Source organism: Eublepharis macularius, chromosome 8 (assembly GCF_028583425.1).
Source record: "Eublepharis macularius isolate TG4126 chromosome 8, MPM_Emac_v1.0, whole genome shotgun sequence".
In the NCBI taxonomy this organism is placed as follows: Eukaryota; Metazoa; Chordata; class Lepidosauria; order Squamata; family Eublepharidae; genus Eublepharis; species Eublepharis macularius.
In genome coordinates, this window is record NC_072797.1 from 24,496,602 (window position 1) to 24,523,679 (window position 27,078).

Sequence of the window (27,078 nt, forward strand, 5' to 3'; positions counted from 1 at the left end):
CAGCCCCATCCTGCAGGAAAGGATAAGGGAGCAGGGAGGAATGAAAGGAGGAATACCTGAGGGTGTCCCCAGCTGGGCTACATCTAGCCCCACCCTGCAAGAAAGAATAGGAGAGCAGGGAGAGACTGGGATGAGAGAGGGAACACCTGAGGGCATACCCAGCTGGAGGGCATCAGGGATAGGAAAGAGCCTGGGAGGAAGGGAGGGGGAAGTTGGGAGAAGCCCTATAAAGGCAGGCTCAGTGGGTTGTGTAGGAGTGGGGAAGGAAGTGGAAGTTTAGGAGAATATGTGAGTGAAGAGAAAGAAAGGAGAGGAGTGTGAGAAGCGGAGGCGAGAAGCGGAGGCAGTAGGGATCTTGATCGGTTGAGCAGGCCCGTGAGTGGTAGGGAGGGAGCAAGGGTAATGTATACCTCCCCTCCTTCCACAGAGCAGGGCCCTGAGCAGTCCTTGTCCGTGTCTGGGAGCTGCAGTTTAGGCACACTGGTGCCCTGCGCAGCTGTGCCCCTGCCAGAGCCTGACAGTTTGCTATTGCAAAAGGATAAAGAACCATGAGGTCTTACAAGTAAAAGCAGCCAGATACATGCATGTACATACTACATATTATTATTAGTTTGTAACAGCAACAACAAATATACATTTAAATCATGAATTCTGGGTTACTGTAGGCTGTCCACATCTGTGCTTATGTTTACATTGGGGATACTCTTTGGCATCGGCCAGTGGGAATCATGCTAACATTTCCACATGAACCAGAAGCTGCAGTGTCTCTACGTTTCCCCCCAATGGCAAAACTTTTTACAATTTTTTCACATATGAATAAATGGCAGCAACCCTTGGAGTAAATGTCCAGCTGTGCATTCAGTATTTCCAAACTCTCTTACCAGCTGTCAATAACCAAGATTTATGTTGACAAGTATTTTTCCCTCTGTTGTTTTGTACAGGAATGGACATAGAAGACTCCAAGGCTTACCTATTCCCAAGCCATGATATAGTTGTTGAAAAAGGGTCCAACATCACCTTTTGCTGCATTGGAAAAAAGGGGGAAAGGATACAATATTTAATGTTTGGTACCCAGAACTATTTGGCAAGTACAAGCCACCGAAGAATGGTGTTTACTGTAGAAAATGTTCCCCTTTCAAAGCCAGGTGGAATCGCGGTGCTCTGTAATAACGTTTATCCTCCCGGGACAATAGTCTTTGTCACCCGTAAGCGTAAAGTGCTTTAAGTTATTGTTGGGTGTGGGGAGTTATACAGTTAAGAACTGATTTTAGTGTACCTGATTAACACAGGCCAGATTGCTCATTGTGTTGTCTTTGCTTATCCAGAATGTCTTAATTTGAATACCTAGAAACTTTTAGGCTTACCCTGAAACTGTAGAGAGCTACTCTGGCAGTATGTCATTAAAAAGTTAAGATAAATATGCTAAAGTCACCTTGAATATTAGTGCAATCTACAATCAATAATTTTTTTCTAAAGGATTTGAGTCCAGTGGCAGCTTAGAGACCAAGTAGATCACTTATGGAGTTTGTTTGGTAACCTTTTTAACTTTCTGTTGTTGAAACGAAAACTATAAAGGCTATATAGGGACAGTTCAGTGTGTCCAATTCTTGCCTACCCTCATTAGCAGCTAAAGACCATGTCAGTTCTTCTTCTCTTTGCTCTGCTAGGGAACCACAGTCCTGTTCTTCTCACTTCCTGTCTATTGCAAAAAAATTTAAAAATCCATAGAGATAGAACATTGCTTTTATGACTTTTGGCTGGGGGATAGGCTCCTCATGCATGGCTTTGGACTATATGAAGCTGGCTTACCGAATTAGAGCATTAGTCCGTCTTGTCCAATACCATTTACTGTATTTACTCTGAATATAAGACAACCCCCCCCAATATTATACCCCAAAAGATTATTATTATTGGACATAACTGTCACTTGTATGCAAATTTAAGATGAACCTCTCTTTTTTTGATGACATATTTAGGGGGAAAAAAGGTCTTGCATGTGGGTAAATGAAGTACTTTCCGTGACAGAGACTTCCAAGGTTTCATTCATACAGTATATGTAGCCCTGTTACAAGATGTTGGAAGAGGTGGATCCAGCACTGTCTCTCTTCTCAGGTTTCAGAGGGGGACAAACCAAAGGGTTAGAAAGATAGAGAGGTCAGGGTACTCTGTTTACTGTTCTGACTGTCCTTTAATAAGCAGATTGCTATTCTCAGGATTTCCTCCTCCTGACTTCCTCCCCCTCTCTCCTCCTCTTCCTGGCTTTGTTCCAGGCAACACCTCTCCCCTCCCCCCCCTCCATCTTGGCTGCATGGATGCAGCCCTTGCCCTGCATCCTTGCCCTATATTTGTGCCGAAGGTTTCTGTTGTTGTTGTTTTAACTTATGACATTTCTAACAAAACTTCAAAGCAGCTTGCAATTCAAAAGGCACAGTGTAAACAAAATGTTTCTGGCACATATGAATAATTGGAAAATTCCTCAGTTTCTGCAGATACATCTTCATGTGTTTTTGATGACTCTGCTGACACTTGCTCTCTCCCAGGACGTGGCAGCTGGTCTGCTGTCAGTCTGAGCAGTGCAGAATAAGGGCAGCTGGTTTACATCAGAGAGGGCTGGGCTGATCTCTCTTCTTCCAGCCATTGGACCCTTCCATATACATGTATAGATTTTTAAGTAGGCTGTGATCTAGATACATAATTACTCTGTGCTGCATATCTTAAGAATACATGTCATTGTATATTTAGACATTTTCCTTAAATACAGATGGGGTGAGCACTTCAAAAATTATCATTTTAATTCCATGTTGGAAAGTCAGAAAGGACATGATTTGGGGAAAAGCCAAATCTTCTTTCTTTTCTTTTGGAAATGGCACTAGAGACTGTGTAACATTCAAGAAGAAATAACAATTTTACTTAGCAGGCAGGGATTGAGTAAGTGTAGTCAGGGGATGGAAATGCAGAAGTAAGATTTAGTTGGTGTTACAGAATACACTTTGCGTAACAGGCAAATTAGTATCCTTGAAGCTTATTTTCATATATTCTTGGTTCTTAACATTGAGAGGTGTTTTACTTCATAATTTAGTTACAGCAGCAATGTTTCTTCAGGAAGTTTAATTCAGGTTTTCTGAAGTTAATCACTTTCTTTGTGCACCTAACTTACTACTTTCTTGAAGCTAAAGGATGTTCTTGTCTCATGAGTAGAGATGGGCACAGCAGCAGGGAGAGGAGCACTTCACCCCCAACTCAGGCGCTTGTCAGGGGTTTCCCTGACAAGTGGCTGAGTACAGCCTGCCGTGATTTAAATTTCCCTCTCCCTGCTGCTGCACAAGGAGAGGGGCACTTCACCCCCGACTCAGCTGCTTGTCAGGGGTTTCCTGAAAAAGTCTCCCCCCTCCCTCCAGCTGGCTTGAAGGAGGGAGACTTAGAAGGGAAGGAGGTTCCCCACGCTGTTTGCAAACGGCATGGGGAAACTCCTTCCCTTCAGAGTCTCCCCTCCCTCCAGCCAGCTGGAAGGAGGGAGACTTTGAAGGGAAGGAGGTTCCCCACGCTGTTTGCAAACGGCATGGGGAAACTCCTTCCCTTCAGAGTCTCCCCTCCCTCCAGCCAGCTTCCCTTCAAAGTGTCCCCCCTACCTCCCACGAACAGCCAACCACAAACATGTTCATGAACAGGGACATGTTCATGGTTGTTCGTGACTCCCCGTTCGTGGATGGCAACGAACAACGAACATCATATTCAGTTTTTCCCCTCTTTGTGCCCATCTCTACTCACGAGTAGTCTAAAACCATTTTCCCTTCACAACAGACTCGGGGTCCTCCTCAGAGACAACTCCCCTTTTAAATTGGGTAGGAGTTAATCATCTTCTCTTCAGAAGATATAACCACTCTTCTTTCGGGCTTGAAAGGGAGTCTCAACTCACTCCCCAATCACTCATGAAAACACACTCCTAGTTCTCTGGTGTCTGTGTAAAGCATACTTCAGCTTATGCTGACACTTAGACTTTGAATTCTTAGATAGACTGTCTCTTTTTCAGGACAGTAATACTACAGTTAAGGCAAAGGTGTCTTTTACCTTCACTCTAAACGTGATTTTTCTTGTCCCTGACTCCCTAACTCCAAATCCTGTCAGAAGCCAACCGACTGCCTAGAGACTAGTTCTAACTGACAGAAACTCCAGAATGGAATAACGCCCCCCCACAGCACTCAGCTGATCACCTATTTTTTTTGTCTGGGACTGATCAATTAGAGAAGAAGGAGCCTGTCACTCAACCTCTACATTCTAGGAGATAGTTAATCTTTCCCCTCCCAGCTCTTTGACTTTGGAAATCTGTTGTTAAATGCAGTCTGTCACAGCAACAGACAAAGAGGCCAGGTCTACCCCTAATGAAAATAATGGCTCTTGAAGTTTAAATAGTCACTCTTTTCAGTGGGAAGACCATTCTTCCAAAAGCATTGAAAATAATGACCCTTGAAAGTGTAAAGGGTCCAAGAACAGCTGGTGCGGAAGGTGCCAGAATTCGGAGACCAGGTCTTCCCATCAAAAAGAATGGCCATTTAAAGTTTAAAGAGCGGAACAGCTGTGAACAATGAAAGGCCTCTTGAGTCCCAATCCAATTCTAGATATTTCTAATGTTTATTGGAAGCAAAATACTGGAATCATTGTATAAGATATCTTATTCATTGTATAAGATATTGCTGATCCGATTCGATAAAGAAAATATTGGACATTGTATCAAGTCAGCAATATTTGATTGCACAGCCCTAAACACAGTGTTCATTTTTTGTTTCAGCATAGCAAGGGGGGCAGGCTACAGATTAGACATGGGCGCAAACCAGAAAAAAACCGAACCATGGGGTTCAAGGTTCATAGGCTTTCCACAAACCACGAACTGGCACGGAACTGGCCCAGTTACAAACCAGTTCATGGTTCGTGGGGTTTAAATGCCCCTTTCCAACAGGGAAAGGAGCATTTAATCATTTAAAGGGCTCTTTCCTGCCACTTGCAAGGCAGGGCCCTTTAAACAGCCCAAACCCGAGCCCCTACCCCCAGTCCCCCCACCTCCCCAGCCCCAGCCCCTCATTTCCCCCAAGCCCCAGCCTTCCACTTACCTTCCCTCTGATGTTGGGGTGGTGGAGGCATCCTTCACTGCCCTGCAGGCCTGCGCAGCAGAGGAGAAAGCCAAAAACGCCCTTTCCGTCCCTCAAATGGCAGCCACGGCGGTGGCGGCAGCATGGGGCAACTAAGCAGACATCCTCCCAACCCTCCCACTCAATTGCCCCATGCTGCCGCCATCACCACCACTGCTGCCAGCACACAGCTGCGGGCCAGCCAGGTGCCGCAGGCTGCTGGGGCTGTGCGGGGCAACTGAGTGGGAAGGCTGAGAGGTCCCGTGATGATGCGCGCACACACACCCTTGAAGCTGCCCCTGGGTGCAGGTATCTGGCCTCAGGCACCAGAATAACTGACACTGGCTCTGCCTCCACCCCCCCTACTCACCTGGCCTGCAGGGGCAAGGGGAAGATACACTAATAGGCCTCCCAGGCATGCTCCTGAGGTGGCGTGGCAGCATCACTCCTGGGAGTAATGCCATTGTGCCATCCTAAGAGCACTCCAGTGCTTTGTAGCAGGCTGATTTGGGCCCCGAACAGGCCGCTGCAAAGCACATGCATGTGCTTCCATGCCTGCTTAATGATGTCACTTCCCAGAAGTGATGTCGTTGCACCACCCAGGGAAGGAGCACTTGACAGATGCCGCAAGAGTGAGTACAAGGTCCCCAGGGGACCTGGCAACCCTAGCCTGCAATGTACTAATGACCCACAATTCACATTAGTCTGCACCATTAATTTGCTAAGAGTAAATGCAAGAAGGAAACTTTGTAACCTCCCCTTGTTTTAATAGGACCGCCTGGTGATCCCAAAGACCTGTCTTGTGAAACAGAAGACATGGTTACATTAAATTGTGCCTGGCAGCCTGGATCAGAAGATAACCTCGCAGGGAACCATTCCATAAAGTTCATCCTGTCTGATATGTAGGTATTCTTCATATATTCTTGGTTGTCTCAAGTCATAAGATAATATGATATTCTTATATAAGTAATGAGAGTTAAGGGCTTGCTCTGCAGTCACTAAGAAACATTAACCAGTTTGGCTTCCACCAACTTTGCCTAGTGCAACACCGGCTGATTTCTCATTCATGGAAAACGTCGCTGTTTCCACGCTTTCATCCCGTTCGCAGTGGTTTCGACTGTGCACCTACTGTTTTACATTATGCAGCTCCATTCCAGCTTAGCATTCTTCTTTTTGTTCTACACTCAACCATTGTCTCCTCTTCTGCTGCGCGCTTTGTGGGTTAATTTTTTTTTAAAGTTTGCGCATGTGTTGTAAAGCTGTCACGTTGCAACTGTAAGCTTACAATGCCCCGCCCCGCCTTCTCCATTCACACTTTTATCTTCCCATCCATTGCCCCGCAAAGCACAGCATGTTTTGATATTGCGCTGCTGTTCTGCGCTGCTGTTCTGAGTATCTACCGGATTTACAGCGCCCTATTGGTGCAATTTGGTCACATGATCCCTGAACTGGCTGAGCACACTGATACAAGCACATTGTGCGTTCGTCATTTTTAAATGTAGATTTGCATTTCACGTAAATGAACCGGTTTTATTCACTAAAAATATTCAGTGTGCAATTATACAACTGTCTGAGAACAGCGCTTAAACGTTGGTCCTCAAGCATAGATTTTAAAAAAAAGCCGGCCCGTGGAAAAACCGGGGAGGGGAGCGGGGCATGGAACGGCAAGTTTAGTTTAAATGTTGTGACACCGGAGAAATGTAGCGTTCCGTGATGCACCGAAATTATACTTGTTTCTAATTGTACAAAACAATGCTGAAACTCTGCTGTTTATCAGGGACCCCCAACGCCCCCCCCCCCCAAGGGGAGGCATGGAACAGCGAGTTTACTTTTTAAAAGCTGCAAGACCGCAAAATGTAGCATTTGCTGCTAGGTGGAAATTGAGCAAAACAATGGTGTTGTTTATTAGTTACCCAACAAATGAAAAAGAAGCGGTCAGTGCTTGATGGAAATTTGACCAGCTTTTACAACGCTTAAACGCTGCTGTTTATTAGTGACCAAAAAAACAACAACAACCACCCTAAACAACCAGGAAGTGGATGGTGGGAGCGTTTAGATGAGTCTGACCAATCAATGCTCAACAGGCAAGGGAAAGGGGGGCCAGATACCAAAACCATTCACACACCCAAAGCCCGGGGCGGCCATGATTGGGCTGCAGAATTTTTTTAAAATCGCCGTATCTCTGCAGCGAGATACTGCGCAGGAAACAAGACCGGATGTGCATCACATGACAGTCCGGATGTGCATCACATGACAGTCCCGGAAAAGTGAAAAGCATAATGACATGCGATGTGAAACAGGCTGTGAATGCGCAGAAAAGACCGAATGCAAAATCAGCCACTGTGAATTAATTTCACCATTTTTCTGTTGCTTTCCTTCTGTACAAGGGACTCATGTGTTCCATGTAGCACTAGAGAGATACATGATTAACTACTTTCCTTTATATACACAGAGCTAGAACACCATTTTCTTTCTCTTTCCTCCTTTGCCCCAGTCATCATGGGTACAAGTTGAAAACTGGTTTTACATCCTGTACTCTGAACTCCATTTCCATTTTCAGCAGCTCCCCCTTTATCATTTTAACCTAGAAATGAAGACTTTGAACCTTGCCACCATGTTTTGAAACTATTTCCCCCCAACACACAACATTTTTGTACTGAAGAATTCTGGAGAGCTCAAAATCTCATTCATTGTTTGGGGGCAACACACTGTTTTGTAATATTTTGGCATGACTATTGCTGTCGCAGTTTTCTGTGAATCACTGCAACTATCTACAATATTTGTTTATAGTTCTCCATTGAGTCAGACTTTGGCACTGAAGTGAGGGAATGGCTTTGGAGGAAATGTTTAGAGATGCTGAAGTAATTGATTGTGGAAAGCAAAATGAGGGGCACTCTAAGAGCCAAGCAACAAGAGACGCCTGACACAGGTTGGACACTTGTCAGCTTCCCTCAAGTTTTGATGGGAAATGTAGGCATCCTGGTCTTGCAGCTGTAATGGAGAGCTGAGCTGTAAGACCAGGACGCCTACATTTCCCATCAAAACTTGAGGGAAGCTGACAAGTGTCCAACCTGTGTCAGGCGTCACTTGTAGCTTGGCTCTAAGTGTTACTTCCTTCATGAGATTGCCACAGAGCCATCTCGGGCTCTGTGCAGAGACACACAGCAGCTCTTGAGCAAGGCTTGTATAAAATAAGGAGAGCCTAAATGGGCTTGGAAAGCTATTGCTGAGGGAGGAAGAGCTCTTGCCTTTCTCCCAAGCATTTACCCCTGTGCAAAAACAGTGCAGGGAAGAGTTTTCCCATTTCTGCTGCTGCACATGGAGTTATTGTGTGCAGGTGTGGCAGCAGAAATGGGAAAACTCCCCCCTCAGACACTTTTTTGCAGGGGAAGTAGGGACTCCAGGTGTCTGTCAGTGGCAGGCAATCTCCCAGCAGTTTATCTTCATGCCTGCTGGTTGCTGGTGACCAGCAGGAAGTTTTGAGTCACCCACGGAGTTTGCCTGCTACCAGCAAGCACCTTGGGGACATTTGCGGTGCACGTACTCCCAGGGGGTGCAACAACATTACTTCCTGTGGTCCCTGTGTGAAGTGTGGAAGTGACATCATCATGCAAGATGAGATAAGTGCCAAGTACCCCCCTCCTCGCACTGGGACCAGGCCAGGCCACGTAGCTTGGGAGAAAGACAAGAGTTCTTCTTCCCCTGGTGGCAGCTTTCCAAACACATTTGGGCTCTCCTTTTTTAATGCAAGCCGTTCCCCAGAGCTGCTGTGTGTCTGTGTAGAGCTGAGGTTGGCTCTGTGGCGAACTCATGAAGAAAGTAATGTTTAGAGTGACCCTGAGGTCTGTGGAGATAAGATCTGGTTTGTTGTTTTTATACACAGGATTTGCATCAAAGAAATGGGAATTTAGAACACTAGGTTTTTTAGATAGATAGTTAAATCATAGGGATGTCTACAGTAGTGTATATATTTTATGCTGAGCATCACAGTGACCTGTATATAGTGTCAGGTAGGTAGCCATGTTAGTTTACAGTAGCACAGCAGGATTTGAGTTCAGTGGCACCTGAGAGACCGACTGGATTTCCAGGGTATGAGTATTCGAGAGTCAAAGCTCCCTTCTTCAGATACCTGAAGGGAGCTTTGACTCCTGAAATCCACTGGAAAAAATCCTCCCAATCTATAGAATATCTACGATGGCTTCCCGCAAACCATAATCAGCACATGTAGAATCACTTCAAAAATATTTGTTTCCACCCTCTGCCCCTTTTTGCTGTGGATGTTGAGTCCCTTTGTGTGCCTGTTTTAAATGTGGTTTTGTGTTACATCTGGACCAAGGCTAACAAAGGTTAATGTAAACCACAATTCCCGTCTCATCTACAATTTGAAACTTAACTTTGACATGGGTTTGCAAATCCTGGTCAGAGGGAAATCTACTTAAGTGTTAATTAGTGGTTTGCAATGTGTGCAGATGTAGTATTAAGGCTGACAAAAGAAGGGAGGGAGGAAGAATTTGCACTAGAGAGGAGAAAAGAGAAAGGGAAGGATGTGTTTCCAAGCTGACTTCTGCTTTGCCAGTATTATATCTGCACTAATCCAGGTCCTTATGGGTAAGGTATATTTAAGAGGAAATGTCAACTTTCCTATGTTGGCATTTTTTTTGCCAGTACGTTAACTGTACTGATCCCCCCCCCCACCTTTTGTCCTTCTCTACAGGACATATCAAAAGTTTTTTCTCTTAGGATCACTCTCGATCCATTCGCACCCTGGAATGTCTCATTATTCTCACTGCTCTTCTGGCTTGCTTCTAGCATGTGGCCAGTCTTTTAACAACCTGCAGAATAATTGGTGCCCATTGATTTCATTTTCCTTATCTTAATCTGATTGAAGATGTTGGACCTGGAATTGGGCCCCAAGCATAGCCAGCATGGCAAAGCAAGGCATGGTTGCAAAGAGCTACTTTGGACATGCTCAAAGGCTTCCATGGGCCTTTCTGAGATTCAGTCTGTAGCGGCTCAAGGGCCAAACTAGACATGATGGCATCCTCGTGTCTGCCACAGGGCTGCTGCTGCCATTTCAAAGTAATTTAAAAAATGCTATGAGGGTCCAGTTCTGATCCAGCCTGCAGCACGGTGGGTTAATGTGCTGTCGTCCCCCACCCCACACCTTTTCAAGTGCTGAAACAGTCTCTCCTCCCACCCCAGCTTTTTACCACTTGAAAAGGTGCAGGGGGACCCCCTCAGCCTGCCACACTGCAGACCCAAAATTGCAAGTTTTAAATCACTTTAAAATGGCAACAGCATCCCCATTGCAGACAGGAGGATGCCGTCCCATCTAATTTGGCCCTTAGAGCCTGAGATATGAATTGCAAAGCTAGACTCCTCTCTCAGCCTCAAGTGTCACCCCCCTCCCCCAAACTAGCATTTTTATTTTGCATAGTTTGTTTTGATTCACGGTATAGGAAGGGCTAGGATACTGTAGACTGCACCCCCAACCCCCCAGTCCACAAAATAATAATTCTTACAGCCAGGGCTTTTTTTCTGGGAAAAGAAGTGGTGGAACTCAGTGGGTTGCCCTAGGAGAAAATGGTCACATGGCTGATGGCCCCGCCCCCTGATCTCCAGACAGAGGGGAGTTGAGATTGCCCTCTGCGCCAGCCATGTGACCATTTTCAAGAGGTTCCAGAACTCCGTTCCCCCACATTCCCGCTGAAAAAAAGCCCTGCTTACAGCCCTTAAAGAATGGTAAGGATTGTATTGTCGAAGGCTTTCACGGCTGGAGAACGATGGTTGTTGTGGGTTTTCCGGGCTGTATTGCCGTGGTCTTGGCATTGTAGTTCCTGACGTTTCGCCAGCAGCTGTGGCTGGCATCTTCAGAGGTGTAGCACCAAAAGACAGAGATCTCTATCTTTTGGTGCTACACCTCTGAAGATGCCAGCCACAGCTGCTGGCGAAACGTCAGGAACTACAATGCCAAGACCACGGCAATACAGCCCGGAAAACCCACAACAACCAATGGTAAGGATTGCTGAAATTTTGCACGTGAAGCATGCTGAACTCTTTACAACATTATGCAAATGCTCCATTTTTATTACTTACTTTTCTTTAAGCAGCAGACCACGATGCGTGTGCTTTTTCAAATTCACTTTTTTTATTCATGCTTAAGAATCAGAGTTTCTGTATTCATAGTATCTGATATCTCAAAAGAAGACAAATTAAACAGCATCTCTTTTCTGTCTCCTTCAAAACCCACCACCATTTTTCTAAGGTCTAAAGGGAAAATCAATTGCCTTCCACACTTCCCAAAGAACACCTGCTCATTCAAAATTGGTACTCAGACCACATATAACTTAACACTGACGGCCAGAAATGATCTGGGGGAGAAGTATACTAACCTTGTTTTTGATGTAGCCCATAGAGGTAAGAGATCGTTTTTCTCTTTTAGTGTTTAAATAGACTTTCAGGCGTAGTCTCAGCATCTCAATCAGGAAATATCTGAAGTTCATACCTATCGCAACTCAGACAATATGTTGAACAGCAACTTAACAAACAACTTCAACGAGGCATCCATAAGATGTGATTTAAGGTCCATAACTATTATTGGAAATAATGTTAGCAATGAAATATTAATCTTGTGACTTCAATAATAAAATAATAGTAAGTTGACTTTTTGCTTGATGTTGACAGATCCATTCCCACCCACATTATATATTTTGACACTGGCGGGCGGAAAGGGCAAGGCTCATTTGGGTTACTTAGTGCATTTGACTTCCAGTGCAGTTGGGTTGCAGCCCACTGAGCTGAAAGCCATTTCAGAAGCTTGTTAAGCATCCCACCATTCCTGAAATAGGGACAGGAAACTCTGCTGCTTAGGATCTCTAGTTTTATTCTTCCTGTATCTTCAGGTAGAAATAAGCTGCTGGTGGGAAGTTAGGGGAAGAGGCAGGTGCTGAGCAGAGGACAGGATTATGAAGTACGTAGGTGTCTTGGGCAAGAAAGGGAGAGCTGATGAGAAGGATCACTTTCAACAGTCCAGAGAAAAGGCGTTGTGGCTAGTGGCAGCAAGGGAAAACCATTAACACAGAGCCCTCAAGGGAGCAAAGGGCTAGTCCTTCCCAGAAACTGCCAGCCTGCTGTACAGGGCTTTTTTTCAGCTGGAATGCAGTGGAACGGAGTTCTGGAACGTCTTGAAAATGGTCACATGGCTGGTGGCCCCGCCCCCTGATCTCCAGACAGAGGGGAGTTGAGATCGCCCTCCACGCCACTGAGCGGCGCGGAGGGCAATCTCAACTCCCCTCTGTCTGGAGATCAGGGGGCGGGGCCACCAGCCATGTGACCATTTTCTCCTAGGGCAACCCACTGAGTTCCACTACCTCTTTTCCCAGAAAAAAAGCCCTGCTGCTATAGTTAGGGTTGCCAGCCTCCAGGTGGTGTCTGGAGATCTCCCAGACTTACAGCTGATCTCCAAGCCACAGAGATCAGTTCCCCTGGAGAAAATGGCTGCTTTGGAGGCCCTTCCCCATTGAGGCCCTTCCCCTCCCCAAACTCTACTCTTTCCAGGCTCCACCCCCAAGATTTCCAGGAATTTCCCAACCTGGACCTAGCAACCCTATCTGTAGTAGAGGCAGAGCATGTTTCAGCCGTCACTGTTCAGGCGTGCAGTTGAAGACTGGCTACCAGATGTCACTGCTGACGTTGATGGGGGGGGGATATCAGTCGGCAACCAGGAGCTTCCATTGTACTGACTGAGGCTCCCCTGCCTCCATTGCTGCATCCCAGCAGTTACTGCTGAGGACAGGCTTTCCCCTTCCCTCTTTGCCATTCTGCTGCAACAGTGGATAGCTCCCACAATCACACTACATTCCTGGCTTTTGCTGGTTTTGGCTAGAAGCAGAGGTTTTCCTGGAGAATAAGCCACCATAAATGTGGAAATGCATTCTTGGGTTTTGAACTGCTGTTCTTTTTGACTGTTACCCAAAATAGTTCAGTGGTAAGTGTATGTTTATACAAGAAATCCCAGAAGTAATCCATGCTGAACAATCTTGGGCAACAGGGCAGGGAAAGACCTTTTTGCCTCAGAATCTGGAAAACTTTCAAGAGAGTCAGAGAAGACGGTCTTGGGATAGATAGGCCAATGATTTAATAGGGTTCAGGGGAAGTGGTAGTTGCAGACACCTGTCCACCAATTAAGCACCGTCTTCCTGGTTTTTTTTAACCTATAATAAATCATCTCTTCAGGAGTCCCTCTATTCCAGTTGTGATCTAGTGTAGTGTCAAAAGGATAATGGGGCAAATCAGAGTTCTTTCTAGTCATTTAATTGCTCAAAATAGTTCATTGGCTATTTCAGATTTTTTTTTTAATTTTCATTCTTTCAACCCAGTTCATCCCGTAACCCCTTCTGACCTCTCAGTTTCTGAAAGTAATTCCTCTGCTATTGAGTTACGTTGGAAAGTAAAACATAAACTTGAGCTGCTTTGCCAAATTGAATGTCGTCATCCAGATGGGAAAGTGGAACTGGTAAGAAACACTTAAAACCTCTTTCATTTTATATATTTTGTATGGGTTGGCCAGCTGTGGCAAAGTTCTGTGGCCCTCTAAAAACTAACACGTGTTGTTGAGTTCATGGGTTAGAGCCACTTTGTCAAGACACAGCCACAAAAACTAATTGTCAGTAAATAAGGGGTCACAAGACTCTGTGTTATTTCCGTATAGTTTACAGATGAATTATTTTATTTATTTATTTGGCTTATTTGGCCCTTCCCACATTATCATAAAAGGCAGTGCTTTTAAAAGGCAGACAACACAAAATGCATAACTCTGGAGAAAAAAATCTCCATTACTAAGGCTGCAATCCTAAGGGGAAAATTCCTGGGAGTAAGCCTCATTGAATAACACGGGATTTACTTCTGAGTAGACTTTTCTAGGCTTTCTGTATGATACAGAAAATAAAGAAAAATGGTATTACTCACTAGAAAAACTGAAACATAAGATACTACATATAGCAAACTGATACTACATCTTATACATTGTGGTATAATCCATGGTCCCTTTTACTTTCACTTTCCCTAGAAAAGCTCTCCTGAACAACTCTAGTTTACAATGACAGGATTGTAGGAGCTCTCCTCCGGACCTCCTCAGGCAGGCCATTCCACAAGGTGGGGGCTACAACAGAGAAAGCACATGTGCCTGAGGAAATGGTTCATTTAGGCTACAGTCCTTGCCAGCCGTTGGTTCTGGTGAGGGGAGTGGGGAATCAACACTTCTGGGTTGAAAATTTACATCTGCCTTTTCATAATTTTTTGTCTTCTATGTGGTTTAAAAAATATGTTTCCACAAAGCTGTTTCAATCCCAGCAGTGGTGGTGAACTTCAATATATAAATTGTCCATCCTAGAATAAACCAACAGACTCCCTTGTACTAGGTGGTGATATCTGCACCAAAAGGCAACCCTACAGGGCCAACACTCTCTGGTGGTGCCCTCCAATCACGTCCATTGGTGCCACCTCTGTTCTTCCCATATCTGTTCTTCAGATAAGCAAGGTTTGGCCATATCACATGGAAAACAGTGGAACAACTTAGCGATGACTACCTTCAATCCCCTTGATTTCAAGGTATCAGATCATGCAGTTACATCAGTACACCCTTGATGAAACTTTATGACCTGGATGTATTCTGAATGTGTTCTTTGTAGCCCTAGTGCATTCTGATGTTTTGCATTTAACACAAAGATGGATCAGCAACAACAAAGCCACCATACTTGACCTTTAACAACATTAATGTTCTACAGCACAACAGCACGTCCCATAGCACTGAGACATATCATATCACGAGTGGGTTGCAACCTTATACAAGGTACTCTTTTCGAGTGCGCTGTGGTGCCGACCGACACTTCTGGAAATGGAGCGAATGGAGTGAATCAAAAACTGGATGGACAAAAGAATCTGGTGAGGAAGCTTGTGCTGCAGAAGACAAGCTTGGGATGTGGTGAGGTTCAGCAAGATATTGGCCGTTTTCACACTACTAACCTACCTCCATAATGTTGCGAAACGTCATGCAAAAAACGCGGAAGATAGCGTCTTCTCGTGAGAGTTTTGCGTGACATCGCTCAAAACTCTTGCGAGAAGATGCTATCTTCTGTGTTTTTGTGCAACATTTCACAATGTTACAGAAGCAGGTTAGTAGTGTGAAAATGGCCGTTCTTGGAAAGATGAGTGTTTTCTAAAGAGCAATGGGAGGCAGAAGACCTGAGGAGGCAAGGAACTTCCTCACTTCCTTAAGGAGAAGACTTACATTTCCCCACATCTGCAGTGAAGGTAGGGAGGGATATGTCATATTTTCATAGATACAGCATGCTATTGTAGTATGCACTTTTATTTTTTTTACTGTAAAAGAAGTAAATTTTATTTTTTTTAATTAAAACAAACCTCTTACAAAATAGAAATAAAAAATGACAGCAATAGTGTCAGGTCTGTACATAAAGTCTGTATAAATTTTTTTCAAGTATCTAAAAATAAGTCCATGCACAATTGTTGTCCATATGCTATATGTTCAAATATTTATAAAATTGTAAGGTCCTCAATCCAGTGAATGAGGGGAGGTGGACATTTCTCTCTCCAGTGCTGTTATATGAGTCTTTTAATCAAGTGTGTCCAGTATTTTTGTTGAGCCCATCTGGCAATCCTACCCCCAAATCACCCCAAAATTGGCTCCCAAAGGAGCTGAAAGGAATAAAAATCTAACACAAATTACAACTAATGTTTGCAACAAAACGTTCCTTGGAAGAGGATTTTCAGCTGAACCGGACTTTCACCATCTCTTACAGAGTACACAGGTTGGGTCCAAGTCTCCAGCCTGTGTCAGATATAACACAATCACACATGAGCGGTGGGTTCTCCCCAATTGCTGTGTACGTGGTGCCTGATCAGGACTGCGGTTCCCAGGGAGAAGGGGATTCAGTGTTCCCTCCTGTAGCATTTTCTCAGCCTGCAACAATCCAAGGAAGAGTTCTGTGATTGTTGGGGAAACCCAAGCATATTCCAGAATCATCTTGGTTTCCCCACTTAATGCCTGCTCAAAATGGTTTCAGATTGGGAAAATGGTGCAGGGCGGAGGGCTGAAGTCCCTCTCCATGTGCACTATGGTCCAGGCACCCCTTGCTTAGGAACGGAAGAGAACCCTCAAGTGATGTGTTGATTATATTAGGTCTCACCCAGGATGGGGACCTGGTCCCTACCTGTGTACCCCGTGTAATATATGAAGAGGCACATGATACAGATTTCCACCCCTTTCCTCCCCTCTTTGATAACTCACCAATGGTAGCTTGAAACCGATGGCAGGGAGTGCCGGGGGTGGTTGGGCTGGCCTATAATAATAAAAATAACAACAACTGTGCTTATGTACTACTATTCTAGACAAATCAGAGCAGTGAGCAAAGTCAGTATTGTTATTATCCCCACAATACAGCTGGGGGGCTGCAGCTGAGAAGAGTGGCTTACTGAAGGTCACCTGCTGAGCTCAGTACAGTTGTGGGATTCCATCCAGGGAAGGACTAATTCACAGTCCAACCACTACAGCACCACTGCCTGCCCTTTCCTGAAAGCCCCATTAGTCCATTATCTCACTTACTCAGCGATGTTGTGTGTTTGATTTGCAGCTCCATCAGGGCATCTTGATGTCTGGAGAAGCATTAGCCCAGGTTTGGACTCTTGTAATGTAACTCTGTTCTGGAAGGTAAGTCCAGCTATACAAACCGTGTAGACTCTACAACTTGTGAGATGACCACTAGCTAGGGTGGCTTCAATAGTGGTTACTGAAACTGATGAAGCCTATAAGATGTGATGACCGAACGGAGCTTCCCCCACCAGATGAATCCCTGCTGCTGGGGGAAGTAATGGGCAAGGCTGCTGCCTTCATGCTCTACTTGTACCCTTCCAGAGGCATCTAGTTGGCCACTATGCGAAACACGATGCCTGACTCTATGCGCTTTAGGCTTCATTCCAGGCTCTTGTTCTATTCTATTGTTTCCTTATATGACAGCAAAAGGAAATCAATCTCGTCTTTGTTTCATTTATAAGAAACAAGGGTAGATGCATAAGGCTGATCCCTGTTATTCTGTGGTTATAAACAGAGAACCCATGAGAATCCTGGTGATGGGTGGATACAGGGCATTTTTTTCTGGGAAAAGAGGTGGTGGAACTCAGTGGGTTGCCCTTGGAGAAAATGGTCACATGGCTGGTGGCCCCGCCCCCTGATCTCCAGACAGAGGGGAGTTTAGATTGCCCTCCACGCTGCCAAGCGACGCGGAGGGCAATCTAAACTCCCCTCTGTCTGGAGATCAGGGGGCGGGGCCACCAGCCATGTGACCATTTTCAAGAGGTTCCAGAACTCCATTCCACCGCGTTCCCGCTGAAAAAAAGCCCTGGGTGGATATATCTTCCCCTCCCCCTCAAAATCCATGGCGATACAAATTCTCAAGCAGGTCAATTTCCTTCCTTCTGTTTTCCCTTTCTCTTTCATTAACACTGAACTGCCCTCAATTATCTCTTCTTCCTGGTGAACAATCAACATGTTTACTCCTCAACAGGCCCTTGAGGTGGTTTTTCTTTTGCTTTTCTGTTGATCTACCCACTGTCCATCAACCTGTCTTCAGGTATTATGTGAAGTAATGTTTTTGATCCTGACCCTACTACAGATCAGTTTCATCAGGCAATTCTGGGTCGTAGTATTCTACAATTCGACCGTTCTCAGCTGTAGTATGGAAAGTGGCTTCCACACAGAGCTCTTGCTTTCCATTCCTCTCCCAAATTGTCAGCAGTTGGGGAACAGACTTCCGCATGATATTATCACATGGTTTCCCACAAGCCAGGTTATTCCTGGCTCTTCTCTGCAGTTTTCCAAATCTGTTTTGGTAATCTTTTCTTAAAGATTGTACCTAAAGAGAGCAGGTTTGAGGAAAGTATGGATTTCCACACTTCCTTGTCCATATCTCATGCTATTTCCTCTCATGAACCTTCTTAAAAGCTCCCGTCACTAGTGGGCTTCTGGAGGGAATGGCAAGCACAAAGAAAAAGCAAAGAGAAAATCCCGTTGTGGAGGTCTGATTGCATTTTTAGTGCAAAATGGAGAATTGTTCCTATGTAGACGTAATCTCTTCAACTTGGGATAGTTTTTGATAAGAGGATACAATACCCATGAGCTTTGTGGTAGCCTTTGCTAACAACACCTCATTTGGAATAGACTTTTTAAAAAAGACTCAGGTATAAAATTGCCATCTATAAACAGGAAATGCCATATGCAACTATCATCAAACACATTTGGGTACCATTATAGCTAGAAACGTGGATTGTAAATACAGTTTGCCAAGTCTTGTTTTCCTTCCCACAGCCATTACCAAGCTTTCATGCTAATGGAGAAATCAGGACATATGAGATCTTCTATGAAAGATTAGGAGAACGTTCTATGCCCGAGGAGGTCCCTGCATCAAACAATTCCACAATGATTTTTCTTAATAACTGTTCCTATACAATCAATGTCTTGGCGAAGAATTCTGTAAATTCATCTTCTCCTTCGGCGATCGTCATCTCAGCAGCTTCAGAGAATGGTTTGTACAATTGGATATATTGTTCCCTAAATTGCTCTTTCCTGCCCCTCTCCTGATGCAAGTCCTAGTCTGTCCAGTCAGTTTGTTGCTATCTAGGATTCAGTTCCTATAGTTATGTATTTCACACCTTCACGTGGGTAAAAGGTGTTATGATTAGCGTGGAGCCCTCAAGTCACAGCTATGATACCCCCTGGTGGGTTTTTCATGGCAAGAGACTAACAGAGGTGGTTTGCCACTGCCTGCCTCTTCAACCCTGGTCTTTGTTGGAGGTCTCCCATCCAATTACTAACCAAGGCCAACCCTGCTTAGCCTCTGAGATCAGCCTCACCTGGGTACACTACTGATAAAATGTGCCAGAAGTATTTACAGTTATCTCGTTTTGATCTTCATACTGTTACATCCTCCTCATTTCCCCAAGTGTTGAGAATTTCCATTGGCGATAATAGAGGTTTTAGTTTCCTTTGGATAAGCAGACATTGGAGACTCTACCTTTATAATGTATACTTTATTTATTTACAAATATACAAGGAAAGTGGAGGCAAAGAGGTACTCCTACAGTTCCCACGCCCACAAGAAGCCTAGTATTTAGCTTCCAAACCTTTCTTAAAATTCTCCCATCTCCAAATTCAAAATGGCTGCTTCTCGTACAAAGCGTGCAGAGCCGTGGACTCAGACCTCGGCAGCTGAATTGACTATCTAGGAAACCATCCGCCAGCAACGAGTGGGAATTTTTTAGTGTTGGTTTTATCAATCCTTGCACTAGCCATCAGAAAACTCTTTTGGTAATTTATAGTGATAGAGTGTGCAGAAATCACAGCTCAGGAGCAACAGCTCCATTTCCCTACATTTCTGGTTTGGGGCTCCGATTCCAGGTTCTCTGGCTATCAATAAGGCCCGTAACCAGCATAAGGGTTACTATATTTAATATCATGGAAGTACAGCCTGTTCAGTGTTTTGTAAGTGGCCAACATTTGCAGGAATATTAGCAAGCATAGACCAGGGAAGTGTGGGATTTGTTTTCTTTTGAGCTTTACATAATTTCTTACATCTTTATCACAACTGTTCTCCGAGGAATTTGGAGCACTACATATGGACTATGCCTACACATGGTTTGGCTGTTGTACTATCATTGTGCTATTGCAGTCATTTGATACTGGATTATCTTGTCCACATAGGAAAATATGGTGCAAATGAGTGATATAATGCAACCATATCCCACAATGTGTGGATGCAACCATGGTTAGCTTCCCCTAACCCTATCCTTACAACAAGCCTGATAGTGATTGGCCCAAGGAGATGAGCTTCCATGGCTAAATGATGATAGGGAGATCATTGACTCTTTCCAGTCCTAGTCCCACATTCTAACTACTACACCACCCAGGTGCTCTTGAAATTGGTATCTTCAATTATTTGCTTTTTGGATGTTCATTTCTGCAGCATCCTCACAGTCTGTTCCTGGGATATTTTGGTCTGAGTACCACAACAGAAGACATTTCTCCACCAGCACCTCCCCAGCCCGTCTATGTAGCCCAGAGGACAACATGGCTTTTTAGTCTCTGGGTCTGTTTTACTCTGTCGAAATCGGCAGTTGTCCTAAATACCAGCACAGTGAACAAAAATCTGTCCTCTTTCATGCACGGATTTTCCAGAAATCCAAATTATAGTAATGTGTTGCTTTTTAGATCACATGTGGGAGATTAACACCAGTGCCTCCAAAGACGATACAATCAACAACACAGAGACTGGCATTTACATCTCTTGGAAGCCTCAAGGTCACTTTGATGGCTACATCATTGACTGGTGCAACCACCCAAGGGCCAAACCTTGTGATTTTCAGTGGAAGAAATTTGGACAAAACCAGTCCAGTGCTCTCATTATCTCAGGTGAGAACAACACCCCCCCCTTTTTTAACTTAAGAATTAGTTCCCAGATAAGCCATTGTTGGAGAAGCATTGAAATGCTGTCTGGCTCCAATTTCTCTGCATTTTTTCCTGCATCTATTTTGACACTGCTGTTGCTATTGTTTGTATTTTATTAATGTTACTATTGATATTATCGTGTCTTCCTTGTTGTTTCTTGAGATGTTGGAAGTCATGTCATTTATCATTGTGGGTGAAGAGTACAAAGTATTTATTTCAATATTAATTTAATCTTTATTTAGAGCCAATTTGGTAGAGTGGTTAAGACCCTAATCTGGAGTGCCAGGTTTGATTTCCCTCTCCTCCACTTCAAGCCAGCTGGGTGACCTTGGGTCAGTCACAGCTCTTTCAGAGTCCTCTCAGCTCTACCCACCTCGCAGGGTGATTGTTGTGGGGATAATAATAACATACTTTGTAAACCACTCTGAGTGGGCATTATGTTTTCCCAAAGGGCAGTATATAAATCAAATGTTGTTGTTGTTATTTAAACAAGTGGGAAGATGCTGTTTTTTATGCAGCATCTACCAAGGTGGTTCTGAGCACCTACTAGAGAGGTGAATGAGAACTCAAGGTACAAAACACACTGATTGGGTTTTTTTTAAAAGGCAACTTTGAATTTCATCCTGGAAAATCAGATAAACTTCACAAAAAGAAAAAAAAAAGTATCACTTACACAGAATTTGTAATCTTTGAAATCTCTGTAGCTGTTGATTGCAAGAGCTCTTGTTTCTGTGGGTTGAAAAGAGCCCTCCAATTGGCTCAGCTGTTGAGGTGGTATAGAATATGTACGAACATCCCAGCTAATCAGGTTAGGTTAGGTGCTGTGGATGGAAAAGCAACCAGGAGAAAAGGGAGTATTCAGTTCGACCAAGCATTGGTCAACTGTTAAACTGAGTGTATGAGAGTAGTATATGAATAGTGTGTGTGAGTAGTGTTTGTAATTGAGTATCATAAGTATATGGCTGGGGAGTGAGTGAAAGAAATTGACTGCACACTGACAAAAACATATCCATGCATTTAAATTAGTCTCTGCTTAACTAGTAATTCTCAATCATTAAACTATTTCAGGATTATATCCTTCAGTATATAACCTGTTTTAAAGAGTGAGCACAATCTGATTTATTCTCTTATTCTAGAGGACTGTATATCTCCTGATTTTCTTTTGTTCTAGATGCTTTCACTCCTGGAGTGAAATACACTTTTGGAGTGTATGGAGCTCAAGGTAACAGAGCTTCTTTGCTGGAGAAGAAAGCCAGATACCTTAAAGAACTGGGTAAGCCTGCAGTGCTATTTGACCATGTTGTAATTAAGGATATTGAATTAGTGTCTTTAAAACAGAAACTGTACAGGAACACAGTAATGTCTTGGTTTTCCCACCACTAACCAAAGGTTATGTTTATTATAGCACTCTGTTCAGTGAGAGATCAGACGGGTATGGGAGCATCTGAGCACAAGCAGAGCTCCTCTACCTGCAAGGTCTCCCTTGATTTTGCTCCTTTTCACGGAGAAAAGCAGATCTTTGTGCCATCCTCTTGTGCAGTTATCCAAATCGAATAGGCTAATGAGTGTTAGCAGAGATGCCTAATAAACAGAGAAATGGGAACCTGCATGAAGAGAGAAATAAAACTTACACTCAGAACCTTGGTTAAGCTTTAGAAAAGAAATGAGAGTCCATTTATTGTTGGAAGTCCATACAGGATAGGAAGGGGTGGAGATCTTTTTAGCTATCTCATCTAAGAACGCTAGGGTATGCCAGGATGACATGTCCTGCACCCATGGTGCCAAGATGGAAAAGAGAGGGAGAGTATGACAAAGGCTGATTCCACACATGTTGGATAATGCACTTCCAATCCTCTTTATAGATAATTTGGAACGGATTTTTTCATGTGCGGAACAAAAAATCGACCTCAAATGATTGATAAAGTGCATTGAAAGTGCATTATCCAACGTGTGCGGAATCAGCCAAAGAAAGGAAGATGAGGTGTCTCAAAGAGGAGATCCATGTGAATAGCAGTCTGCACATGGAAGGATAGTGCCAGAGTGTTAAAGAGCAAAAAGGTTAACTGATCCCTGACTTCTCTATCTTTTTAACTCTCTGATTTGTCCCTCTGAAACCTTCTTTAACTGGAGATGCTGGGATTTAAGTGAAGGGAAATCTTATGAACTAGTCTCTAGCCCGCATGCATATGCTGCAAAAAAGTGGAAAGACATAAGAGTTGCTAAAGTTACCAGAAAGTGAGAAAGAGATATGAGAATAATCAGCTAGGAGAAATTCCAAGTGAGAAGTTGTGGAAAATGTAGCAACGAGGAGACAAGTCCGGAAACATTCTGTGAAGCCTTCTTAGAATCTTGCGGGAGAATTGGTCAATCCCATTGTTTCCCCAAAATGCAAGCTTGCTTTGACAATAAATAGATATTTAAGGCCAAGGCTGAAGATTAGCAGTCCAGGACACAAACAACAACGTTATCAATTTCCTGTCTTTCAGAGCCCCCTAGTTTCCCTGAACTGCATATAGTCACAGCAACTTCCCAATTGCTGAAGATAACGTGGGATTATGATCATAACGAGTCCCTCCCTGGGTTTATCAGAGGCTACAATGTTCATGTGAAAGCTAAACATGGGAATTGCACATTCAAGGGATCAGAACAACTTGTAATTCCAGGTAACTGTTTCCGGGAACCCAGTCATGTGTGGAGAGGTCTTCTAGGACTGGGTGCTCAAAAGCGGCGGAAAGGATGGTTTGCTAACCTCAGGCAGAATTCTTCATGAAGAGATGAAACTAGATCCGAGAGGAAAGGAAGGCAAGAGAACCAAAGGAAAGATGCTGACAAGCAGTTAAGAACTTGAGAAAGGGGATCAGCCACGTCAAGACAGCAGGGGGTAGCCATGTTGATCTGCAGTTGAACAGCAAGATTCTAGTCTAATACCCGATGAAGAAAGTTTTGCCTCTCAAAAGCTTATATCCTTGAAGGTCTTTAAGGTGCTAATGAACTTGTAGAAAGTTGGTCACTCATCTTGAAAGAAAGGTAATTTCCTGCAGTCTCGGACTGACACGCATTTGGGGGGAGAAAATGGAAGCTGGGTGATGAAATTAACTTGCTCTTTCAAAGTCACTCCTCCACCACTATGAAGGCTACTCTTTCTCACCCAGAAAAGGGATTTGGTTTCAAAATACTTGTGAATCGCCAAATATGAATCAGAATTTATATTCTCTCCCTCTTTTGCTCTGTTTTTGAATGCAGATAGTTCCGTAATATGCAAATATACAATTGAGGACCCAGCTAAAAAGACACTGACAGTGAAACAGCCAGGGCCAAGCAAGGAATACTGGCTTGAAGTTCTTGCTTTCAGCACTATTCCCCCCAATATCACAGACACCTTTATAAAGGGGACTGCAGTACACCTTAGGAAAGTAACCATACCCCCTGACGGTAAGTTTTAAAAGTAATGGACATTACATTAGAGCTGTAATTGGGTGTTTTTGTTGTTTGCTTTTGACTATTACGAATATACTTTTGCACTTCTTTTAATTCTGCCAGTCTTCATCATTTGGTGATGAAATAATTTCATATGAAGCTGTCAGAATCAGGAGTACTGAGTGTGTTGCCGAGTGGCAAGGGGGTTGTGTGTGTGTGTGTGATATAGAAAACAATGAACACGCTTTTGGAAAGGAAACAGATTTTCTTAAGTAAGCAAGAGAGGTTTACAGAAATCATACATTCAGAAGGGTCACTGCAGGAGAATAATACATGCTCATATGTCCCTTCAGCTGCTTGGAATCCTTGAATAATGGCAGGGGGCACGCCTCCCTCTGGCAAAAGGCACAGCACTGAGCTGCTGCAGCAGTCAGGCTGAGATACAACTGCTGGGATGGTCCCATGGGACTTATATGGGTTTTAGGATACTTGGTTTCTGTATGTGTGCTGTTTATTCCTAACTGGCCTTGAAGTGGGAGTAATACAAGGCCATCTGATAGGGTTGCAAATCCCTTGCTGGGGGGCGGGGTAATCCCCCGCTCCCACCTTTCAGCTCCCACCCCTGCTTACCTGGCTGGCGGGGGTGGGGGGAATGCGTTTCCCGGGGCACACTCCCGGGCAGCATGACATACTCCTGCATGCCTCAGTGGCCTGATTCAGGCTGGATTTGGCCATATTTGAGCCATATTTGGCCCTGAATTGGGCCCAATTTGGCCCCCTTGCAGTGTGCGGGAGCTCTCCCAGGGTGGCACATGGCCTGCATGATGACATCACTTCCCAGAAGTGGTCTCCCATCCAAGTACTAACCACCACTGACCCTACTTAGCTTCTGAGGTGGGGCTAGCCTAGAAGCTTATGTGTATATCTGCTATTATTGTTGGGTTGTTTTGTTTCTTTTCTTTTTTATTCTATACTAACAACAGAGCCCCTTTAAAAAAAATGGGCCCTAAAAAAAACCAGGAACGTTGGCCCTCCTGCCGCAGCACCCTCTGGAGCGATGGGCTGGCTCACCTGGCCCTCCTGTAGCAGCGGCACCCTCTGGAGGCCATATTGACCATGACACACTTTTTATCCTGGTGCTCCTGTGCAGGTGCACCAGGATAAGAAGTGCGTCATCAGCAATACGGCTTGCCTTTTATGTAGAAAGATGAGGTCTACATCTTCTATAAAAATAAAAAGTCACAGATTTTTATTTATTTACTCTTTTACATTTTGATATGCATCATTTGCAGTCCATTCTTCTCAGGTCTACTTGAACCAGAATATGCAATGTTTGGGCTCCTTGTTGCACAGTAATGACTATTTCTGCAGGATAAAATAAATCAGTTTATGCCCATAATCCAGAGCCCTGCACAGATGTGGGGGTTGGATCCAGCAGAACATTTCTGTGGATGGAAGCGGGATAAGTTTTTGCTGATTCCTTCCTTGTGCTATTCCTCTGGGAGGGGGTCCTCTGTACCCCAGAAACAACATATGGGAGGCATCTGAGGCTGCCAGGGGACAGTGGAGGCAACAGAGTTGCACTGTATTTGCAGAAATTACTTTGTCAGTAGATATTTCCAGTAGATCCAAGCCATAGTGGTCTCATTGCCTGCTATGAAAGATGGAAGATAGCCAGAGTTGAGATTCCTTTCACCTGTTATGAAAGACTACTGGCTAGTCTGGATCTATGTGTGCAGCTTTGACCAATGAAGTAATCACTGTTGGCACTGCAGCACCCATTCCAGCAAAACGGAACCCTTGATCAACAAACTGGTCCAAGATAACCCTAACCTAGCCTGTTGAAGATACCGCACTCCTGCTGTCCATGGATTAACCTAGTCTTCTTGCAGAAATCTAAAAGATTGCTGAAAGGGGTAGGGGGTAAGAACTGCTTGTATTCATAAAACCATTAAAAACTGTCATTGAAGAAAATTATATATCTTTTTTATTTTAACAGGAAGTTGGGTCTTTCAGCTACTCCTGCTACTGATGGTGGTACCTTTAATGCTAATAATTTGTATATGTTTCTGCAGAAGTGATCGGTAAGTTCATAGGAGCAAAACTTTTTTGTATTGATAACAACAAATAAAAAACGACAGACTTTGAGATTCATCCCAGGAAGGCAGTTTTGTACATTTCCTACTCTGTCTTGTATTTTAAGGCTCTGTGTCCATATTGTATGTTGCATCCTACCATTCTGCTCCTCTAAAGGCAGTATTCTCCTCTGGCACATGGAACTTTCACTCGGTCGATGAAGCTCTTCCACCAGAAGACCATCTTACATCAAAGGGAAGCCTCCATGTGCTGGTGGAGTGTGCCACTGTTTGCTGAGCAACAGGATGTCGTCCTACATTATCTACGGGAGTCCTCTTCTTGAATGACCTATATTCTTTTCGTGTTTTGCATGGTCAGTTTTCATTATTGGGGAAGGGGTTGTTTTATATATGCAGTGTGTACTCGATTTCTAGTTGCACAAACAGACCCTTTGAAATTCCTGACGTTTCGCCAGCAGCTGTGGCTGGCATCTTCAGAGGTGTAGCACCAAAAGACATGGATCTCTCAGTGTCACAGTGTGGAAAAGATGTTGGCAGGTCATTTATATCTACTCAGGAGGGGTGGGGTTGAGCTGAGTCATCCTGTAAGAGTTTCCCAGGGTGTGGAATGCTAATGGAGGGAGGCTCAGTAGAGACCCCCTCACCTCTGCAGGAGTATACCGTATACCCTGCAGCTGTGGACAAGTTTACATCGGGACCACAAAGCGTAGCATCCAGAGAAGAATAAAAGAACATGAAAGACACTGCAGACTTGGCCATCCTGAAAAATCAGCAGTGGCTGAACATAGCCTAACTCAAACAGGATGCAGTATCCTATTCCAGGACACTAAAATACTTGACAACACTTCCAACTACTTTGTCAGACTGCACAGGGAAGCCATTGAAATTCATAAGCATAAGCACAATTTCAACAGGAAAGAAGAGA

At 44.1% G+C, this 27,078-nt stretch overlaps 1 protein-coding gene across 1 annotated transcript in view; it reads left to right on the forward strand.

The window, feature by feature from the left end:
* Positions 1–27,078, forward strand: part of LOC129335197 (oncostatin-M-specific receptor subunit beta-like) — a 48,362-nt gene that overhangs the window by 14,002 nt on the left and 7,282 nt on the right. Inside the window, exons 5-16 of the mRNA XM_054987636.1 lie at positions 942–1,205; positions 5,896–6,025; positions 11,389–11,540; positions 13,502–13,638; positions 14,909–15,065; positions 16,775–16,851; positions 18,505–18,721; positions 20,404–20,604; positions 21,812–21,913; positions 23,127–23,303; positions 23,884–24,072; positions 26,057–26,141. Of these exons, the coding sequence (XP_054843611.1) occupies positions 942–1,205; positions 5,896–6,025; positions 11,389–11,540; positions 13,502–13,638; positions 14,909–15,065; positions 16,775–16,851; positions 18,505–18,721; positions 20,404–20,604; positions 21,812–21,913; positions 23,127–23,303; positions 23,884–24,072; positions 26,057–26,141 (1,888 nt within the window). The remainder of the gene's footprint in view (positions 1–941; positions 1,206–5,895; positions 6,026–11,388; positions 11,541–13,501; positions 13,639–14,908; positions 15,066–16,774; positions 16,852–18,504; positions 18,722–20,403; positions 20,605–21,811; positions 21,914–23,126; positions 23,304–23,883; positions 24,073–26,056; positions 26,142–27,078) is intronic.